This window comes from Cygnus atratus, chromosome 1, assembly GCF_013377495.2.
Source record: "Cygnus atratus isolate AKBS03 ecotype Queensland, Australia chromosome 1, CAtr_DNAZoo_HiC_assembly, whole genome shotgun sequence".
NCBI lineage: Eukaryota > Metazoa > Chordata > Aves > Anseriformes > Anatidae > Cygnus > Cygnus atratus.
In genome coordinates, this window is record NC_066362.1 from 57,169,001 (window position 1) to 57,185,563 (window position 16,563).

The 16,563-nt window shown below is 40.4% G+C and overlaps 1 protein-coding gene across 1 annotated transcript; it reads left to right on the forward strand.

Moving 5' to 3' along the window:
* Positions 1-619: 619 nt before the first annotated feature.
* On the forward strand, positions 620-16,238 carry LOC118259591 (BPI fold-containing family C protein). The gene is made up of 15 exons (XM_035569239.2): positions 620-722; positions 980-1,091; positions 2,549-2,677; positions 4,094-4,249; positions 5,007-5,070; positions 5,851-5,911; positions 6,841-6,932; positions 8,764-8,937; positions 9,126-9,179; positions 10,461-10,631; positions 11,193-11,260; positions 12,848-12,890; positions 13,710-13,773; positions 14,540-14,616; positions 15,967-16,238. Exons 1-15 carry the CDS (start codon positions 620-622, stop codon positions 16,006-16,008), a joined length of 1,410 nt encoding a protein of 469 aa, XP_035425132.1. The 3' UTR covers positions 16,009-16,238.
* The last annotated feature ends 325 nt before the right edge of the window (positions 16,239-16,563 follow it).

The following is a 16,563-nucleotide window of genomic DNA, read 5'->3' on the forward strand; positions in this document are numbered from 1 at the left end:
AAAAGAGCAAAAATAAATGTCCATTTAACCATGAAGTTTGCAAGGAGATTTTTTGGGGTAAAACTTAATGCATTTATTAACATGAAAACACTGCCTGCTGGCACAAATTATTTTCTTTAGTTGACTGCCAGAGGGGTCATACAGGGCTTTTCAAAGCTGTGACTAACATCTTAATAAATTGTCCCTAAAGTGGGGGATCTATGTTTATAACTAAATAACCCGATGGGTTTTTCCAAAATGTTAAGACCAGTGATACCTGTTGATTCACCAGCAAGCACTGAGAGCGCTGAACTTTTGGGAAAAATAAGGTTCTTATTTCACTAATTGGAGGAAAAAAAAATACAGCCTAAAAATTCAATGTGACCTCCATTCCAACAGAGTTTGTCCAGGTGGATGTATCCCTGCTGCAGTGAATAATTTGACGTTTCTCCTATGCCCTGAGGAGAATGCTTCCTCTGCTGTGGTTGCTGGGTTTTTCACTTTATCCATTCTGGAGGGAAAGCTGGTGTCAGAACCGCCCTCTCTGGGGTGGGGAAGAGGGAGTATGGCCACACACAGCACAGCATGAACTTCTACTACCATTATAAATATTTCTTAACAGGTCCTTTGAGAAACAAAGATGAAGGTTTGCTGTTCTCTCCTCCTCTTAAGTTTGGTCTGTGTGCAACTCAAAGCCAACCCTGGAGTCAAAGTGAGGCTCACCCAGAAGGGCCTGGAGTACGGTATGTGTGCTGTTTTCAGAGGCATGTGGTGATATTGCATTCAATGAGCATCTTTAGTAGTAAAGGCAGCGGGAGGAAATGAGCTGGTCGCAGGCCTTAAAGAGAAGGAAGTCTTAAGAGCACAATGATGCATTCCTGCGTCAAATTCCCATCAAATAGAAGCAAACATTGTTTTAAAGTCTCCTAAAAAGGTAGCACATAAATATAAACCCACTGCCCATATCAAAGGTAACTGAACTACCACTTTCATCCTGTAGCCAAGGAGGTTGGGTTGGAGATCCTGAAGCAGAATATGGAGAAGGAACGTTTCCCTGATTTGACTGGATATGAGAAATTTGGGCTAGGTAATGTCAAATATAACATCTCAAGGTAAGTAACAATCGTACAAAATATGCTTTCTAATACAAAAGTTAGATGCTACTGCTATATTTAGCACTGTGCATGTATTATAATGGGAATGTTGATGTGTTTAACTATCACTTAAAGGAAGACACTGACTTTCATTCAAACCCTGATGAAGGCAAAGCGAAAGCTCTCAATTTCTGTTCAGATAAAATTATCTGGTCTATCTTAGTCAGCTAAGAACTTGCAATGATCAGCAGAGAAAGATTCACATACCCGGAGGGCGGTTACACCTATGCTTTAGACACCTATCTTAGGATGAGATTAAATGTCCTCTGCAGATGTCAATGTTTCTACACTGACCACAGAGGAAGCCCAGAGAAACAGCTTACACCAGACACCCAGCTTCCAGGTGGTTGGAGTAGAGGGGAAGCTGGATCAGAATTAGCTGCAGATCATGAGTACATCTATGAGAATGGATCTTAAATTCCTGCACAGCATAACTTAGCTATTGGTCCAGGTAGCTGTCCCCACCAGTTTTGTCACTGGAGTTACAGACTCCCTGGAACAGCTGCTGGAAGAAAGGACATCAGCACTGTATTGTGCTTGTTGGTAGCTGTACTTGCTGGAACCACCAGGACTTCCACCTGAATAAATTATCACACTCTGTAGGATGATTCTGAACACCAGTACACATACCACATAGATGCCAAGTCTCTCTAAGGCAGCCAGCCTTAAGATGCACAAGAGATGCAGAAATACTGCATGATTTGAAATAGTAAAATGGGAAAAGCTGCAGAATATTTGGGGTCCTCATGCATAAACACATAGGTCAGTGTCTAGATATTACACTTAAGTATTTAGTTTAATGTTACTAAGTTCATTAGGTGCCTTGCTGATTGTTCAGCACTTAACCAATTTGCCTTAATGACTGATTTGTGCTAAGTGACTGTAAAGCTACATTACAACGTAAGAGTGGAGTGGCAGTTATTGTAGCCTGAAAAAGTACAAGCTAGACAGGAATAAATCAAATGACAGCTGAAATTACATGAATTTAGCAGCAACTTTGAGTAAAGTTGAGTAAAGAGTTCAATTTATGGCTATGCCTATTGTTGAATGAATACTATGATAATTGCATTTCAATTGTTTACTTACCAGTTGAAGCACAGTAAACTGTGACTGGATGCTTCCATAATGCTACAGAAAATAGATTTGATATTAATGAAGGAAATAGTAATGAAGGAAGTAGTCTCACTAGAAAATGAGTTCTAAGAGAATGTAATTCATGTAAGCAAGAGCTAGAAAAAGTTTTGTTTAATATAGAGTTGTGATTCTTGGAGTCAAAGTTATCCTGACATCCTACCATTTCATTCCCTCTGGGGGCAGTTTGTGTTTGACTTAAACTTGAATCTTGTTTTATGTTCACCCTGACTCTTGAAATATGCATTTTTCATTTTCTCCCCTGTATCTCCCTCATGCTCTAGAATACGAGTTGCTGCTGTTGAATTCCCCAGTGCTTCCATCTCCCTCATACCCGGGACTGGGATAAAACTGGTGATTGGAAATGCTTCTCTAACAGTTGATATGAACTGGAACATAAGGACCTGGATGTTGTACGTACAGCCTCATGTGTCCTGAGATTTTTCTTGATGAAGAATATCAAAAAGCAAAGATTGTCTTTAGTTTGTCTTATGATCTCTTCATGGCAAAGATACTCTTTAACAGCTGAGAGCAGAAACCCAGTAATGGATTGGTCCTCACCAACAGGGCTGCTGCTGGGAGGCAGCTCCTGCCCATTCATATACTGAGCCCATGGCTGAGGAGCACCTCTGCAAATAGGAAGGGATAGAGGTTCTAGCTGAATGTCCTGTCTGACAGCTAATGACACATCTAGAAAAACTGGATTGTGGTCCAGTACAATAAAACTTTGCATATTTCAAGTGCAGCTGCACTGTTAGAAATCCTGTGCTGTGCCTCCAGGCAATGCAGCTCAGAAGCTGATGGAGAAGGGACAAGCAAATGGCAATATCCTTATAGCAGTCTTCACACCTTCCCAGTTGTAGGTGGCTTCAGAAGAGAGAAATCCTTCCTCATCTTTCTTCACAGCTTCTGTTACCTATATTGCTAAACTGACTGAATTGCTGCAGTTTGGAGCTTCTGCTGTCAGGGACAGGGTGGGCTGGCTGCTGAGTGAGGGCAGGAGACCTGGGAGCTGAGGCTGAGGGCACAGCAGGAGGGGCAGTGCCTTCACCAGCAAATGCCCAGAACACTTGAGCAGAACCTGTCAGTGGCAGTGATCAGCATCAGCCACCAGTTCAGATTGCCAAGCCAGTCCGTAGTGATGAGGCAGAGCTGAGGCAAAGACAGCAAGTCAAGCCAGCAAAGCACCATCAGGATTAATGAGGAATGAGGTTGTACATAGGTGTACCTGCAACATAGCTCAAGAAAAGGCATGAGCTTCAGTGCAACTCACAAACCAAGGGTAGAGACCCTCAATGAGGTGTTTCTCTCAACCAAGCTATGAACAGCTTGATCCAAAATAACACATCTTTGCTATGTTGGGGCTGGCCTTGAGCGTGGGCTGCCAAACCCCTGGGAGGGTGGTGGGGAGGAGGCCACAGAGCACACTAGGGCACTCCAGGCCCTGAAATGGGTTTGCAGGGAACATCCCCATATAGCAACAGGTGAGATGGCAGTACAGCTCTTACTCTGTCCTTTAATAGATGTAACCCAGTTACCTCATCTGTGTGCACATCTTGTTACTAGAACAAAGTATATTAAAATAGTGAATTATATACTCTCCTAAACTGGGAATTTTCCAAAACTCCTAGCAAGAAAATCTGCATAGAATACTTGATTCTTTACTGACCCTTAGTCTATCTTTTTTTCTATGAGCAACACAAGAAAAAGTATTCAGATAAACAACTTCATCTTCAGTAGAAAGCAAAGAGTCCATTTGAGAGTTAATGAGTCTAAAATGTTCACTAAAATAGGTTTTACAGTTTTTTCTGTATTTTTACTTTATGCAGCAGAGACAGTGGAAGAAGCACAGTGTACATTTCCAAGGTGTTTGTTACTGCAATCTTTTCAACACCCCTGGATAATACAGGCCATACTTCAATATCACTTACCAGCTGCCGGACAACTTCTGGTGATATAGACATCAAGTTGAATGGAAAAAGTGGGTAAGTGCAAGAGATCTGTATACATGCTGGGAGAAAATAACTGTCAATGAATGGCACAAAGACACCCAAAACTGCTTTTAGGTGTCTATAGCCACCACAGGTGAGAATCAGGAAACTAATCCTGTGTTCAAATGGGAAAGTTTGACACTTGTTCCTTTATTTGTGCCCCCTGTCACTTGAGTAGAGGATAAATACAGCAGTTTTGGTCGGATCATACAATCCCTTGTGCTTCTTTGACACAGTTCTTTCCAAATACTGCTCTAATATTCACCTCTAGGTAGAAGTTACATGCTTGTACTGTGCTTTCTGTACTTCTAGTCAGAATGCTATTAAAACTGAACAGAACCAGACTGTCTGTTGTGCCTCTGGTTATAAACCTGTGCAACATGATCTCATTGTTTTCTTGTACTTCTGTCACTTCCTGAATACAGCTTGTCACATGGTTTTGTTCTTCTGTTTTTGTTGTTTTTTACTTGCATTGGAAGTCTCTAGAACAGAATGTTTATTCTGTTTTTGTACATATGTGATGGTGCTAATGTAAAGAATCTTTTCATAAAGATGAAACTTCATCTACCTAGTCTAATCACTGAGGTGCCTAGTGGTGAAATCTTTTAAGTGGTGGCTCACTTCAGAAAGTTCATACATGTGCTAGAATATCACACTTGGAGGCCATTAAAAACTCTGTTCTGCAGAGATCTGATTTCCTGTTAATGACTGGAGTACTTGACCCATGAATTGCTTTTTTCTTTTCCTGTAGCTTCCTGCATAACTTCTTTATCAAGTATCTGAAGAAACCCATTCACAGGAGTTTGGCCACTAATGTAAGCCTTTCAGATTGTGTAGGGGAGGGGTGTAAGGAATATCACTTTCACAAGTCAGCACTGGGAACTTGACAAAGGAAGAACTAGAAAAATAATGGCGTCTGATTCTGGTCTGGTCAGCATAGTCATCATTTTGCCGGCCAGAAACACTTTGAGATAGTGTTGAGTTCATGGCTGAGATACTGACTGGTCTAGGGGTAAGCTCAACCAGGGCCAGAATGTGCAGTTATTTTCCTGTTCCAATGCAAATAAGTCTGTGCATGTGTACATACGCATTCTGGTTATTGGGAAATTTTCATACTCGGGAAGTAAAATGTATTGGGTGACACAGATCCAGTAGTACGTCACCTGATAGTATGACTTAACTAAATCTCATAGTATCAAACAAGTGAGTAGTTCTGATGGCAACCTGCCCATCTGTGAGGAGGCAGAGCTTGAGGCAGGTGTCATTCGGCCCCAGGACAAGGATCTTTGCTGTGAGACCCATGTGAGATCTGTCTCCTTCTCACACTACTTAAGGCTGTGATTTTGTCACCCCCATCAGGCTGCTTTTAGCAACTTCCTACTTACCTGTCTTAAGGCAGGTCTGACACAGGACGTGCTTACCTTGCATGGAATAGATACCATGGGGAACCAGTTAGCTGAAGAAAAGCAAGCTTAGATGTTTTGACAAATGCTGCAATGTATGTCACGTATGTAGACAGACTTGCTAGCATACAGCTAAGAGGTGCATACAGTTCCATGCTAATCAGTCCATAACCTGAGTGTGCTTTTATACAGTCTTGTCCCAACATCAGATCTGGAATCCAGTTGATAAATGAAGACCTTCAGTCACTGAATGGTGAGCCCCCAGTGATATGTTTTTCTTCTGCTTTTTATTTCCTATTCAGTGAAACTCTGTAGCTTCCTTAACAGCAGCTGGCTAACAAAGCCTCCAGGAGCAGTATCAGACCCCACATTCTGTCAGCTCCTTTTCTTAGAGGACCACAGGTGAATAAAAGGAGTGATACTTGGACAAGAAAATGACATTTCTGAGAAGCCAAGGACTTATGAGCTATTCTTAACTTGCAAATGTGGCAGGCTGTACTTTTGATGTCAAAAATGCCACACAGTGCTGATAAGGCAGTTTTTCCTTCCCTTCATGCTGTGACTCCTCCTGTGCATGTAGCACTTGACGATCTGAAGCCTGCTCTCTTAGCCTGCCTGGAAATTTAGGTCTTACTTGCCAAAAGAAAAATAAAGCTCCTTTTTTATTTATTTATATATATATATATATATATATATATATATATATATAAATAAAATATATATTAACCATTAGATTTGCAAGAGGCACTCAAACTGTTGAGCAGATACAATCTGCAAAACACAAGTACTTAAACAGATGATGCACCCACCTTTTCTGGGAAAGTATTTGCAGATTAGAGGCACTTTGGATGCCCTGGATGCCCTCAAACTGCTTAACAGGAAAACCCAGCCCTGAAGTAATACTATGGCCGCTTCCTTTTCCATTTTGGTTAGACTAAATTTACTTTTCCCCAGTGGGAAAACATTAGACAAATTTAAGAAGATGCTTTGAAGGAAGTGCTAGTAGAAAGATCAAGTCTGAGGTTGGAATATGTGTTAGGATGTCCCTGGTTGCGTTCTTCCCTACCCACTGAAACAACATGTATCATTCTCTTTCAGGAACTGACTTAGTTTTAATACGCATAAAATTCTTTCTGTGCTTTTATAATATTGGGTATTTTTCTTTATCTACCACCTTTACAGTCCTAATGCCGATTGATGATTTGGCTGAAATAGACTACTCCTTAAATAGCTTGCCAGCAGTATTCCGTCCATACATTGACCTGGACTTAAAGGTAATTGCCTGTAGTGCTTTTGCCAATATTGGTGGATTTTTTTTGTTATTGTATGATCCTCTTTCTAAGATGAAGATGCCTGCTGTTCTGAACACTAAAACACTAAGCACTACTGCATTTGTTATTGTAATATTTTTAACAAGTCTGTTGTAAAATGAATTATTCAAAAAATATTCCTTTTTAACTGCTGTTGACTTGGTTATAGCAAATAGTGATAAAAGTTGACTAAGCAAGTTATAAGAAAAAAGAGAAAGGAGAAAAGTATTCAAAGAGGAATTCAACTTCATCCTTCTCTCACTGTTGATTAACATCTGGCACTTATTTGCTCTATCAGTCAGGGGAAGATTTCTATATTTTGCACTAACTAGATGAGTATGCTGTCAGGTGAAAAAAGAAATAGTAAGACTATAGAAGCAGGAATTAAGCCTCTCCCACACAGAATGGAAAGAGAAGACACTTGAAAAAGAGTGCAAGTCCAAGGCATGCTCCTGAGTTTGAAGGCCTGAAAGTTTGTTTAGTTTAAAGTAAAAGGTCTCCTTATGTATTAAGACAAAAATTAGACTAGTTTCTGACTCTAGAATGTCTTCACTACCATTCTGGTTAAGTTGACTTGGCTGAAGGTAGTTATGATCATAGTGTCCGAGATGCTTAATTAAGTTCAAGATGCCTTATGCTAGGTGCTCTAAACACGGAGAACAAAAAGACAGTCTTGTCTATTGTTTATACTTAATTTATAAGAACTTAGTGACAACAGGAAAATAAAAGACAGGAACACAAGGGAACAATAAGCCAGTAGTGTGGTAGAGACTGTTCTTGGCAGCAGCCACAGAATGTTTGCCAAGTTCTTCTCGGTATTTTGGTGACTAGATTTTATGTAGAGATTTGAGTCAGACCAAAGAGGTAAAGTCATGGGTGTCTGCAAGAGCTATTATCCCACAGAAGAGGCAACATGGGGAGAACAGATAAAGCCAGCAGCTGGTAAATCGAGCAAGTGAGGGTTGACTGGGGAGGTCATGGGTAAAGAGACTCAACACTTTATAAGCATGTTGACAATCCTTAGAAAGTAACAGGAAACTTAGAGATGGATGGGCAATAGTTGAGGAAAATACAGACACACAGAATACACCTGAGATGAAACAAAGGAGGAAATGAGAAAAGGGATATAAAAAAAAAAAATCTTAATCTGAGTACTTTCCTCACTTTAAATTAGTTTTACTTGTTTGTTTCATCTTGACATATTTGGAATTATTAGATCTGTGAGCTTTGGCTGGCATCACGGGTGCTGCAGAAGACAAATGGTTTTTTAGGATTGTTTGACATAACTTTTTCTCTTGCACATTTTGTCTGAACACCTTACTTCATTCTCAGTAGAATAAGGTGCTGATTATGACCTAGGAAGGCCTCTGTAATTCTAGAGATCCATCTTGAAATTAAGGCCATTGGCTAGCTCTGGACAACAGTTCTCAGGTCTAAATTCTTAGAGGTGGGGAAAGGATAAAGTAAGGCTTTTCAATAAGAAGGAGCCTAACTCATTCAATAGGTAAGGCCTTAATTTTGTTTTCTGAGTTGGTAGACTGTCTTCAGTAGGTGATCAGCATCTCAAAAGATAGGTCTCAGATGTCATCTGTGAAGGTGTCCAATCTCTGTAATTTGTCTTCACAGCCTGCTTGAAAGCACTAGGGCTCCAGGGTGTACTACAAGTCCTGTGTACATCTTTCTACACAAAATGAACAGCTTATGCAAGGGAAAGGAAAGAAGCAATTAATTGTCTGCAGTCACTTCAAAGTCATATTTTGACTCTGACTTTTTTTCATCTCTGAATATCTTTCAGGGGATAGTATACCCAGCTGGAAATTATACTGACCCTCCGTATGCGGCAGCTCCCTTCACCATCCCAGACCAAAGAGACTCCATGCTCAACCTTGCTTTCTCCGAGTATTTCTTTCAGACTTCCTCATTTGCTTACTACACAGCAGGGGCCTTCAACATAACGATTGCAGAAGAGGTGAGTAGGAGACAGGAACAGAGTCAGACTAGCTCAGGTTGTTCAAGATGGGGCTTTTACCTGCCAGTTGTCAGCATGAGGCAGATTGGGTTACTAATTGGGCTGTGAAGTCCTGATCTATGAAGTGCGCCTCTCTATGAAGCGCGCATCTTGTTAACTCAATTTATTTTCTCTATTTTTTTTTCTAGACTTGCAGTTATTTTAATATAAGCACAGAGATATTTGGCAGTATCATCCCTGAGGTGAGTACCAGTACTTTCACAAATACATAGAAAACTGCCCAATGTAGGTGTTGGACACTGGAGTATCCCAAAGGCCTTTCAGCACCAGTCAGAATCTTCCACTGGGAAGTGGACATATGTATGCATGGTAACAGCAGAGCAGATGGGCCTTGTCACTTCTCGCCTCCACAACAAACTGAATGACTTGTGCTGTTACCAAACTTAGTCCATAATCTTGTGCATCGATCTTTACTCTAGACACTATGCCAAAGCTACAGATGTTCCCACCTCAAACCAGCCCTGGGCAGGAAAAAGCTTCCAGTCATGAGTCTTGCTTTGAGAGGTGGGGCCTCAGCTCAGAAATAGCTCCTTTCTCCTCCCAAAACTTGTGTAATTGCCTTTGCTTCACTGTTAGCCTGTGACTGACTAGCAGAAAGCAATCCAGTAAAGACCCAGGAGGGGACTCCAGTGGCCATGTGCAGGAAAACAAGCTAAGAGATGGGCAGGTAACATTACATCTATGGGAAAGACAAGGCAGGTGTACAGGGTTTCAATTTATTTCACATGGAGAAGATGAACATAACAGGAAAGATGGTATAAGCATGCATGGCTTCTACCAGAATTCCTAGACAAAATGAGAAACCAAAAATGAGCATAAGAGACCCTAGCTCTTGAATGCCACGGGTGGATTAAATCAGACTTGCAGTTCCAAGAACTTCACATCCTTGTTTGTTTCCTGGATGATTTCAGGTTCCTTCCTCAGAAATCTAAAATTGCAGGGCAATTGTCATATGGTCTTCATATAATGCCATGAGTATTGATGCTACTATTCCACCCCCTTATTCTAACTAATGAACTGGGTGAACCTACTCATTCCTTAGGCAAGGGACAGAGTGAGGCTCCTCGGGGAACAGTCCAGAGCAGGAACCTGTCTCATGAGAGATTAATCTCAAAGTGAATTAATGACTCCTGAGCTCCTTTATTGTCACTTAAATGTCACATTTATCCTCCATTCCTTTCCTGTGTTCACAAACCAATTTCTTTCAAACCAGCATAGAGGAAAAAAAAGTATTCTTAGAGCGGAAGGAACTTTCTACTGCATTCCTGTTAGCCAAGATTGATTTATCACCACAGAAGTTTTCTATTTCCTGCTTGCTTGAAAGAATCTTGTTAGCAGCTGTTCTTAACCTCATCTCAAAGAACTACTTCAAAGTGATTACTTCAAGAATGAGAAATTGTAATATTCTGACCTGTTCTACAAGCATTTCTCTCTTTTTTTGGTTTTGCCTTGGAACCTTACAGGTAGCCAAATATTCAGTAACACCATATCCAGTGATGTTGAAGCTAATGGCTACTGAAACACCTCTCATCAGCTTGCAGCAGGATTCCTTTACTCTAGAAATTCAGGGATCCATGGAGGTGTTTGCTGTTCTGCCAGACTCAACCACCCAGTCATTGTTCACAATGAACATAGTAAGTACAAGAAACAAAATGACACTTAACTCAGGGCTAAATATGCTTGTTCCTTCCTTCTGTTAAAACTCTGTATAAGAAACCAAGTACCAGATTTTTAATACTTAAACATGCAAATTCTCTTTAGTCACAGGTGGTGTTGTATGGCCACACTAACCTACAGGAAATTTTTATGGGGAAGAACTTTTTCCTATAGGCAAATGAAAATAGAAATAAATAGTGATTCTGATTAACCAAAGATTTCTTCTCTGGAAAAGATTTCTTCTTTGGAATGATTGTTCTGCAAGCATGAACAGTCACATCTCATGGCACTTTGTTCATTTATCTGAAAATGATTTTGATTAGTGAAATCTCATTACCCACTTCAGCGCTTGTCAGTGCCATTCAGACAAGCAGAAATTTACGGCATGCAACCTCGCATGGGCCATTGACTAGAGAGAAACTCCACCTATGTGAAACACTTCTGTGTACAACCAGGAAAATGTTTCTGCATTTGTGATGAATTTCCAGCAAGGGTTCCATTTTCTATGTCTGGCAACCCATGGTTTCTTTCTTCTGCAGGCAGCCAACACCAGCATTGCTCTGAATATATTCAACCGGAAATTGATGGGCTCACTCTGTCTGAACAGGTAATTCAACAGGGGCAGGATGGCCTGAGCCTGTTTGGAAAATAGTGCTAGCAATCCCAACATTAGCAGTTTAGACACATGACCAGAAAAACCATAATTTAATGAATGTAGTTCCCTAGTGAGTTCATCTGTAGGAACTCCATCAGGAGAAAGGTTTGCACTTCTGTATTTTTCTTCATGCTTGGTGATAGGTTAAAGATCTGTTGCTTCTCTTGAATCCTTGGTAAACTTCTTCACTTATCTGAGCTGGACAGACTTTCTCAGCCTTAGGCAATGTGGTTGCTATGACTAGAGCAAATAATGAATGTAACAAACTAGTCATTCTAGAGAGCTGGTTTAGTATCTTAGTTTAGTCTAAAATCACTTGCACAGATTTTTGTCTTGAAGATCTAGTTGTGATTCTCTAATTCTGTGTCTGTACTTGCACAGCTTAGATCACTCAGGAAGTTTTTCTGTGACAATTGTCATGGTCCCCAGGGACTGCCCACCAGCTGTGGACTGATGCAGGACCTATAGTAATTTCATTGAACTTCTCTGCTCCTGACATCTTCTGTCCCCTCTGAGCTACATAAATGAAGCGTCCAAGGTAGTTATGATTACCATAAAATATTTGAGAGCTTCCCTCCTCCCTTTCCAGCTAGTAAGATGCAATTGCTTTTTAGCTCACCTGTGCAGAGGGGTCCAGGACATGGAAAAGAACCTGGACCCCTGCAGTTTCCCCTACATTAATATTCTCATAGCAGAGATGCTCCAACTCAGGCACTGCAATTCCCAAGATTCAGGCTTCAGAAAGCCAGAGATGGCTTGGGCATTTAGAAATCTAGCATTTCATTTTACAGAGTTCTGTATACCACAACCTCATAACTGGGAATTGAGACCCTTATTTCACAAAAAAAAAAAATCCTTTGGGAAAGATAGTTATAAGGTTATAAATATGCAGATTCTCCCAGGATACAGATGTTAGGAATGTAAGGATAGTGTCATTAGTATGTTGTTTTTTCAGCAATATTCAGAGAAAGTCTGAAATGTGTTGGAAACTGGCCATGAAAGCTAGGGTGCTGGTGCTGTGGAAACCTAGAAATCTTACTTTGAATAATTATTTGGATACATGACTATGTACTGAATAAATATTTGAATTTGGAAGAATAGACATTAGCAACGCAGACAGCAGCAGCAGCACCATGCTGTGAACAGAGTTATTCTTCCATTCTCTAGAAAGGTTTGTATCATAGTATTATCCTGATGTACCTAAATCCTTGCAAAAGATGTGAGAGCCTGCAAGTCCTTAATGCTGGCCTTGGTAAAGTCAATAACCAGCAGGATTTCCAAAACACAGCACAGAGGGAGAATGTACACGCATCCCTGGCTTACAGCCCTTCTAGGGTACTCTTCCTGCATGCATGCTCAGCAATGCCCTAAGAAAACCACATCTTTCTTGATAAGGCAGTATGTGCTGTGTAAAATATATTGCTTCAAAAGTCTCTTTACAGATGCTTCATAAGGCCTAGAGCTCTAAAGCAGTGACTGTTCATCGAGAATGTGTTTATCCTTTCTAGTGACTCATCTTGTTTCACTTCTTTCCCTCAGGCTCCAGTTCTCCCTAACCCATTCCAACGTTGGTTTTTTTGAGGTAAGCAGACAGTTTAAGCATATAGGAAATGCAAACCAGAAATATCAATGATATCAAGGCTAAAGAGTAAGCACCTAAATTCCATCTATATTTCTAAACCATTTGGCTTCATTCCTTGGCAGCTTTTTTCCCCACCTTCTGGCTGCCACCTCTCTGCTGTTGATTTAATAAAAAAAAGTGTACTCCTTTTGGGGCAAGTTAGTCTTCTGAAAATGATATATTCTGAAGTTCCCCTGACTGGTATATCATATTTTATCAGTAAGCTGAAAGATCACTAATCATAGCCCTGTAACACAGCAGTAATCTGAACTATAGCGGTAGAGGGAGCAGTGTGCTGCTGTCTAAGCAATCGCATGCATGACTGAGGCAGAGGCACTTCATGTGTTGGTGTGCACTCATCACAGATGCTCAGAACTACAATAGGGAATGGGAGCCAAAATAGTATTCTCAGATGCCTGAGACTCTGCTGTTGTAGCCTTCCAGGGAAAACTGCCTCCAGGGAGTCATTTAATTCTGAATACAATCACTCAGTTCTGAGTGGGTGAGGAGAAAAGATTAAAACTGCTTTGGTAATGGTGACAAATTGTTTCACAAGTAAAGGAAGTAGACTGCTTTAAATTAAAATGTTGTCCAAGCATGATGAGAGCCATTTGCAATTTGCATCTCACTTCCTTTGCATCTCTTTGAAGACATGAGATCCTTCTGGGCTAAAAGAGAGCCAAAAGCTGAATGTAAGCTTATAGTCCTCATTCAGGATGAGGGCATGACGAGTCTACTATCAGAAAGTGATGCTTAACTCAGCCTTCTTGTTTGTGACAGATCTCACTTCTGGAGAACATCCTGTCCTACATCTTACAGACTGAAGTAATTCCATCAGCTAATGGTAAGGTTACATTTCTAAGCATCAGCTAAAACCCTCCAGCAGAGTGGGTGATTCTAGGAACTACTGTCTTTCTGCTTAAGTTGCCAGTTCTATTAACTTCACTGGAACATGATCATCAGCCAGTAAGCAGTGGAATGGGGAGATTGATTTGTAGGGCTGTAAGTATGGTCTCTCACTAGCGCTGTTCTGCAGTGTCAGCAGAGAAGTCCAGGGCAATAAGGTCTGGGAAACTCATCCACCTTTACCTCATGAAAGGTGACCTTGATGCATCAGTACAGAAGCATGTCTCTAGTTTGTATACCTGATTGCTGCCAGTGTGTGTGAAATGTATTCCTCTGTTAGATTAGCCTCTCATATAATCTTAATTAAGGCCCCAAAGGGAGACATAGGTTTGTGCAAGCACTCTGTACTGGGATGAACTTTGCCTTCCTTAATTAATGGAGACAAATGGGAACAGGTTCTAATGATTCTATAGCTGTATTGACAATCCCTCAGGTCATTAAGGACAAATCAGTTAGTATGTGATAATGCATTGAACAGGAAGTGCCTTAATTTGGCTGCAACACTGCCAAGAGAAGAGCACCTATAATTCTTTCCCCCTTTGGTAAATGAGCATTGTATTTACCTCCCAGGGTCCTCTGTGAAGGCTAAGAGGTTAATTGTTTTAAATGACCTAAATCTCTGAATAAACAGAAGGTTGTTGAAGGGCAGGTATTTATTATCTTCCTAACGCATCCCTAAATCATTGTGTTTGTCTTTTCTTAAGCTAAACTCTCCAAAGGATTCCCTCTTCCCAATTTGGCCAATGTTACCTTGACGAGACCTCATATTACAATTGTACAGGTAAGATTTTGACACTTATGAAAAGGTTATTAATTTTTGGTGGGGGTGAGGGAGCTAGGCACTTATTCACCTTCTGCTTGTACAAGAAATCTGCTGGATCTTTTTTTTTCTTTTACTGCTAGTTAAAAACAAGATATTTTTTTAACTGTTTAAAATGAAATCTGTTATAATGGTAAAGTCTTATTAGATACAAATTTATCTGTCTGAGAGGAAAAACTTGAACTGGATTACATACGTAACCACTGAGTGATCAAACACACAGCTTCCTCAGCCTTGGAAGTTGTAATTCAGTGTGAAAACAGGTTTACCTCTTAACATTTCATTCAAGTTTGACAAACCAAATTAGAGCTATCACTTTCCATGCACTACTACTGAATTTAATAGGAATAGTTGAAATATGGGAGGGAGCCGAATTTGATTTTGTGCAAAGTATGACTGGATTTTGTTAACAACTGCTGATATTGGCTGAGACTATTAACCAAAAGTAGTTAGCAAGCTCTCAGGAAATATTCTTTGCCTTCTGGTTATTCTTCTCCAAATCACACTATCTGTTAAGCACAAAGCACAACTCTGAAAAGGAAATGCCAAGATTGTTTTTCACTCTTTCTTTGCAACACATGTACCTTGCAGCAGTTTGGTATGCAATCCCTACAAATTATTGTTTGGAGACTGCTTTAGGCAACACTAGTTGCCAACAACCTTATAGACTAATTATGAAGGATTTTAGTGGTTTTGTGGGACCCATTCCACACCTCACTTTCTCTAGTCACTCTTCTTGTCAGTAACGAGAATTGAGAGGACACAGAACTGTTCAGTGTGAATGGGTTTCCCAAGTAAAAGCTAACTCTATAGTCTCCACTTCCAGTTCTAGTCTGGCTGTAGTTGAGAGGAAGGAAGACAATACTTCATGCTTTTCAGAGATAAGTATATTAGACTGTGGTGGGCTGCTCTCTGAAGGTTTGTTGCCCTGTACACACTGACAATGGGGGAAGCCCAAAGGGCAAATTTAGATTACATGACTAATTCTAAAATGGCTCAAATTAGGTTAAAAAAAAAAAGATAATCCCACTTTGTGATGATTGTCTAGCTGCCTCAAGGCTCAAATGAACTTTCCTGGGTAGGCTGGATGATCTTTAGATGTCTCTTCCATTGCTAGCATGACGTGAAGGGATAGCACACTAGGCAAAGATGAAAGTTTGAAGGACCGTTTAGTAGAACTTGGAAGTAAAAGGTCTCAGCTGTTTTCAGTATTTTTTTGTTTGGTTTTTTAACATTAGGATAGAGTTGAATGTAATAAATAACTAAAATATTTTGTAATTCATAGCATTGTGACTGTTCTTCTTCTCACAGGGCTATATGTTGGTTTCTACTGATGTTCACTACAACCATTAAAGGAGAAGAGTGACCATTTGTCAGGCATGAATTTAAATCAATGTGACTCTGAAGGCTGAACAACTGTGTGATTCTCCTGAAATGTCTCACCTGAGTCCTGATGAGAGCAGTGGCCTGGTTTGGTGGGGTGGGAGGGAGAGCTCAGAAATCTGAAGAAATGGTTAGGCTTCACAAGGGTGATAACAAGCAGACTCAGGGGCAAGCAAGATGCATGCTTGGCATTATTTATTCTGGAGTTTATCTGATGTAAAACTGTTTTTAAAAAGATTAATGCCTCTCTTGAAATAAAGTCTTGTCTACACGCTTCCTGAAAGATGCTACAGTCTCTCAAGTGAAGAAAAAGTACATTGTCAAAATGTAGCTAGGGCAGGTATGTCTTCTACTGTTTTGATTGTAACTTCCTTTTCAAGGTGATGCATTAAATACATAGTGAGCCCTCTCCAGAGCTCCACCAGATGGGGAACTGTCCTGCCTACAGTGGGAACTAAACTACTAACATAAATGTTAACAAAGCTGCAGAAGCAATTCCATTATATGGGTTCAAGAGACCAAGGG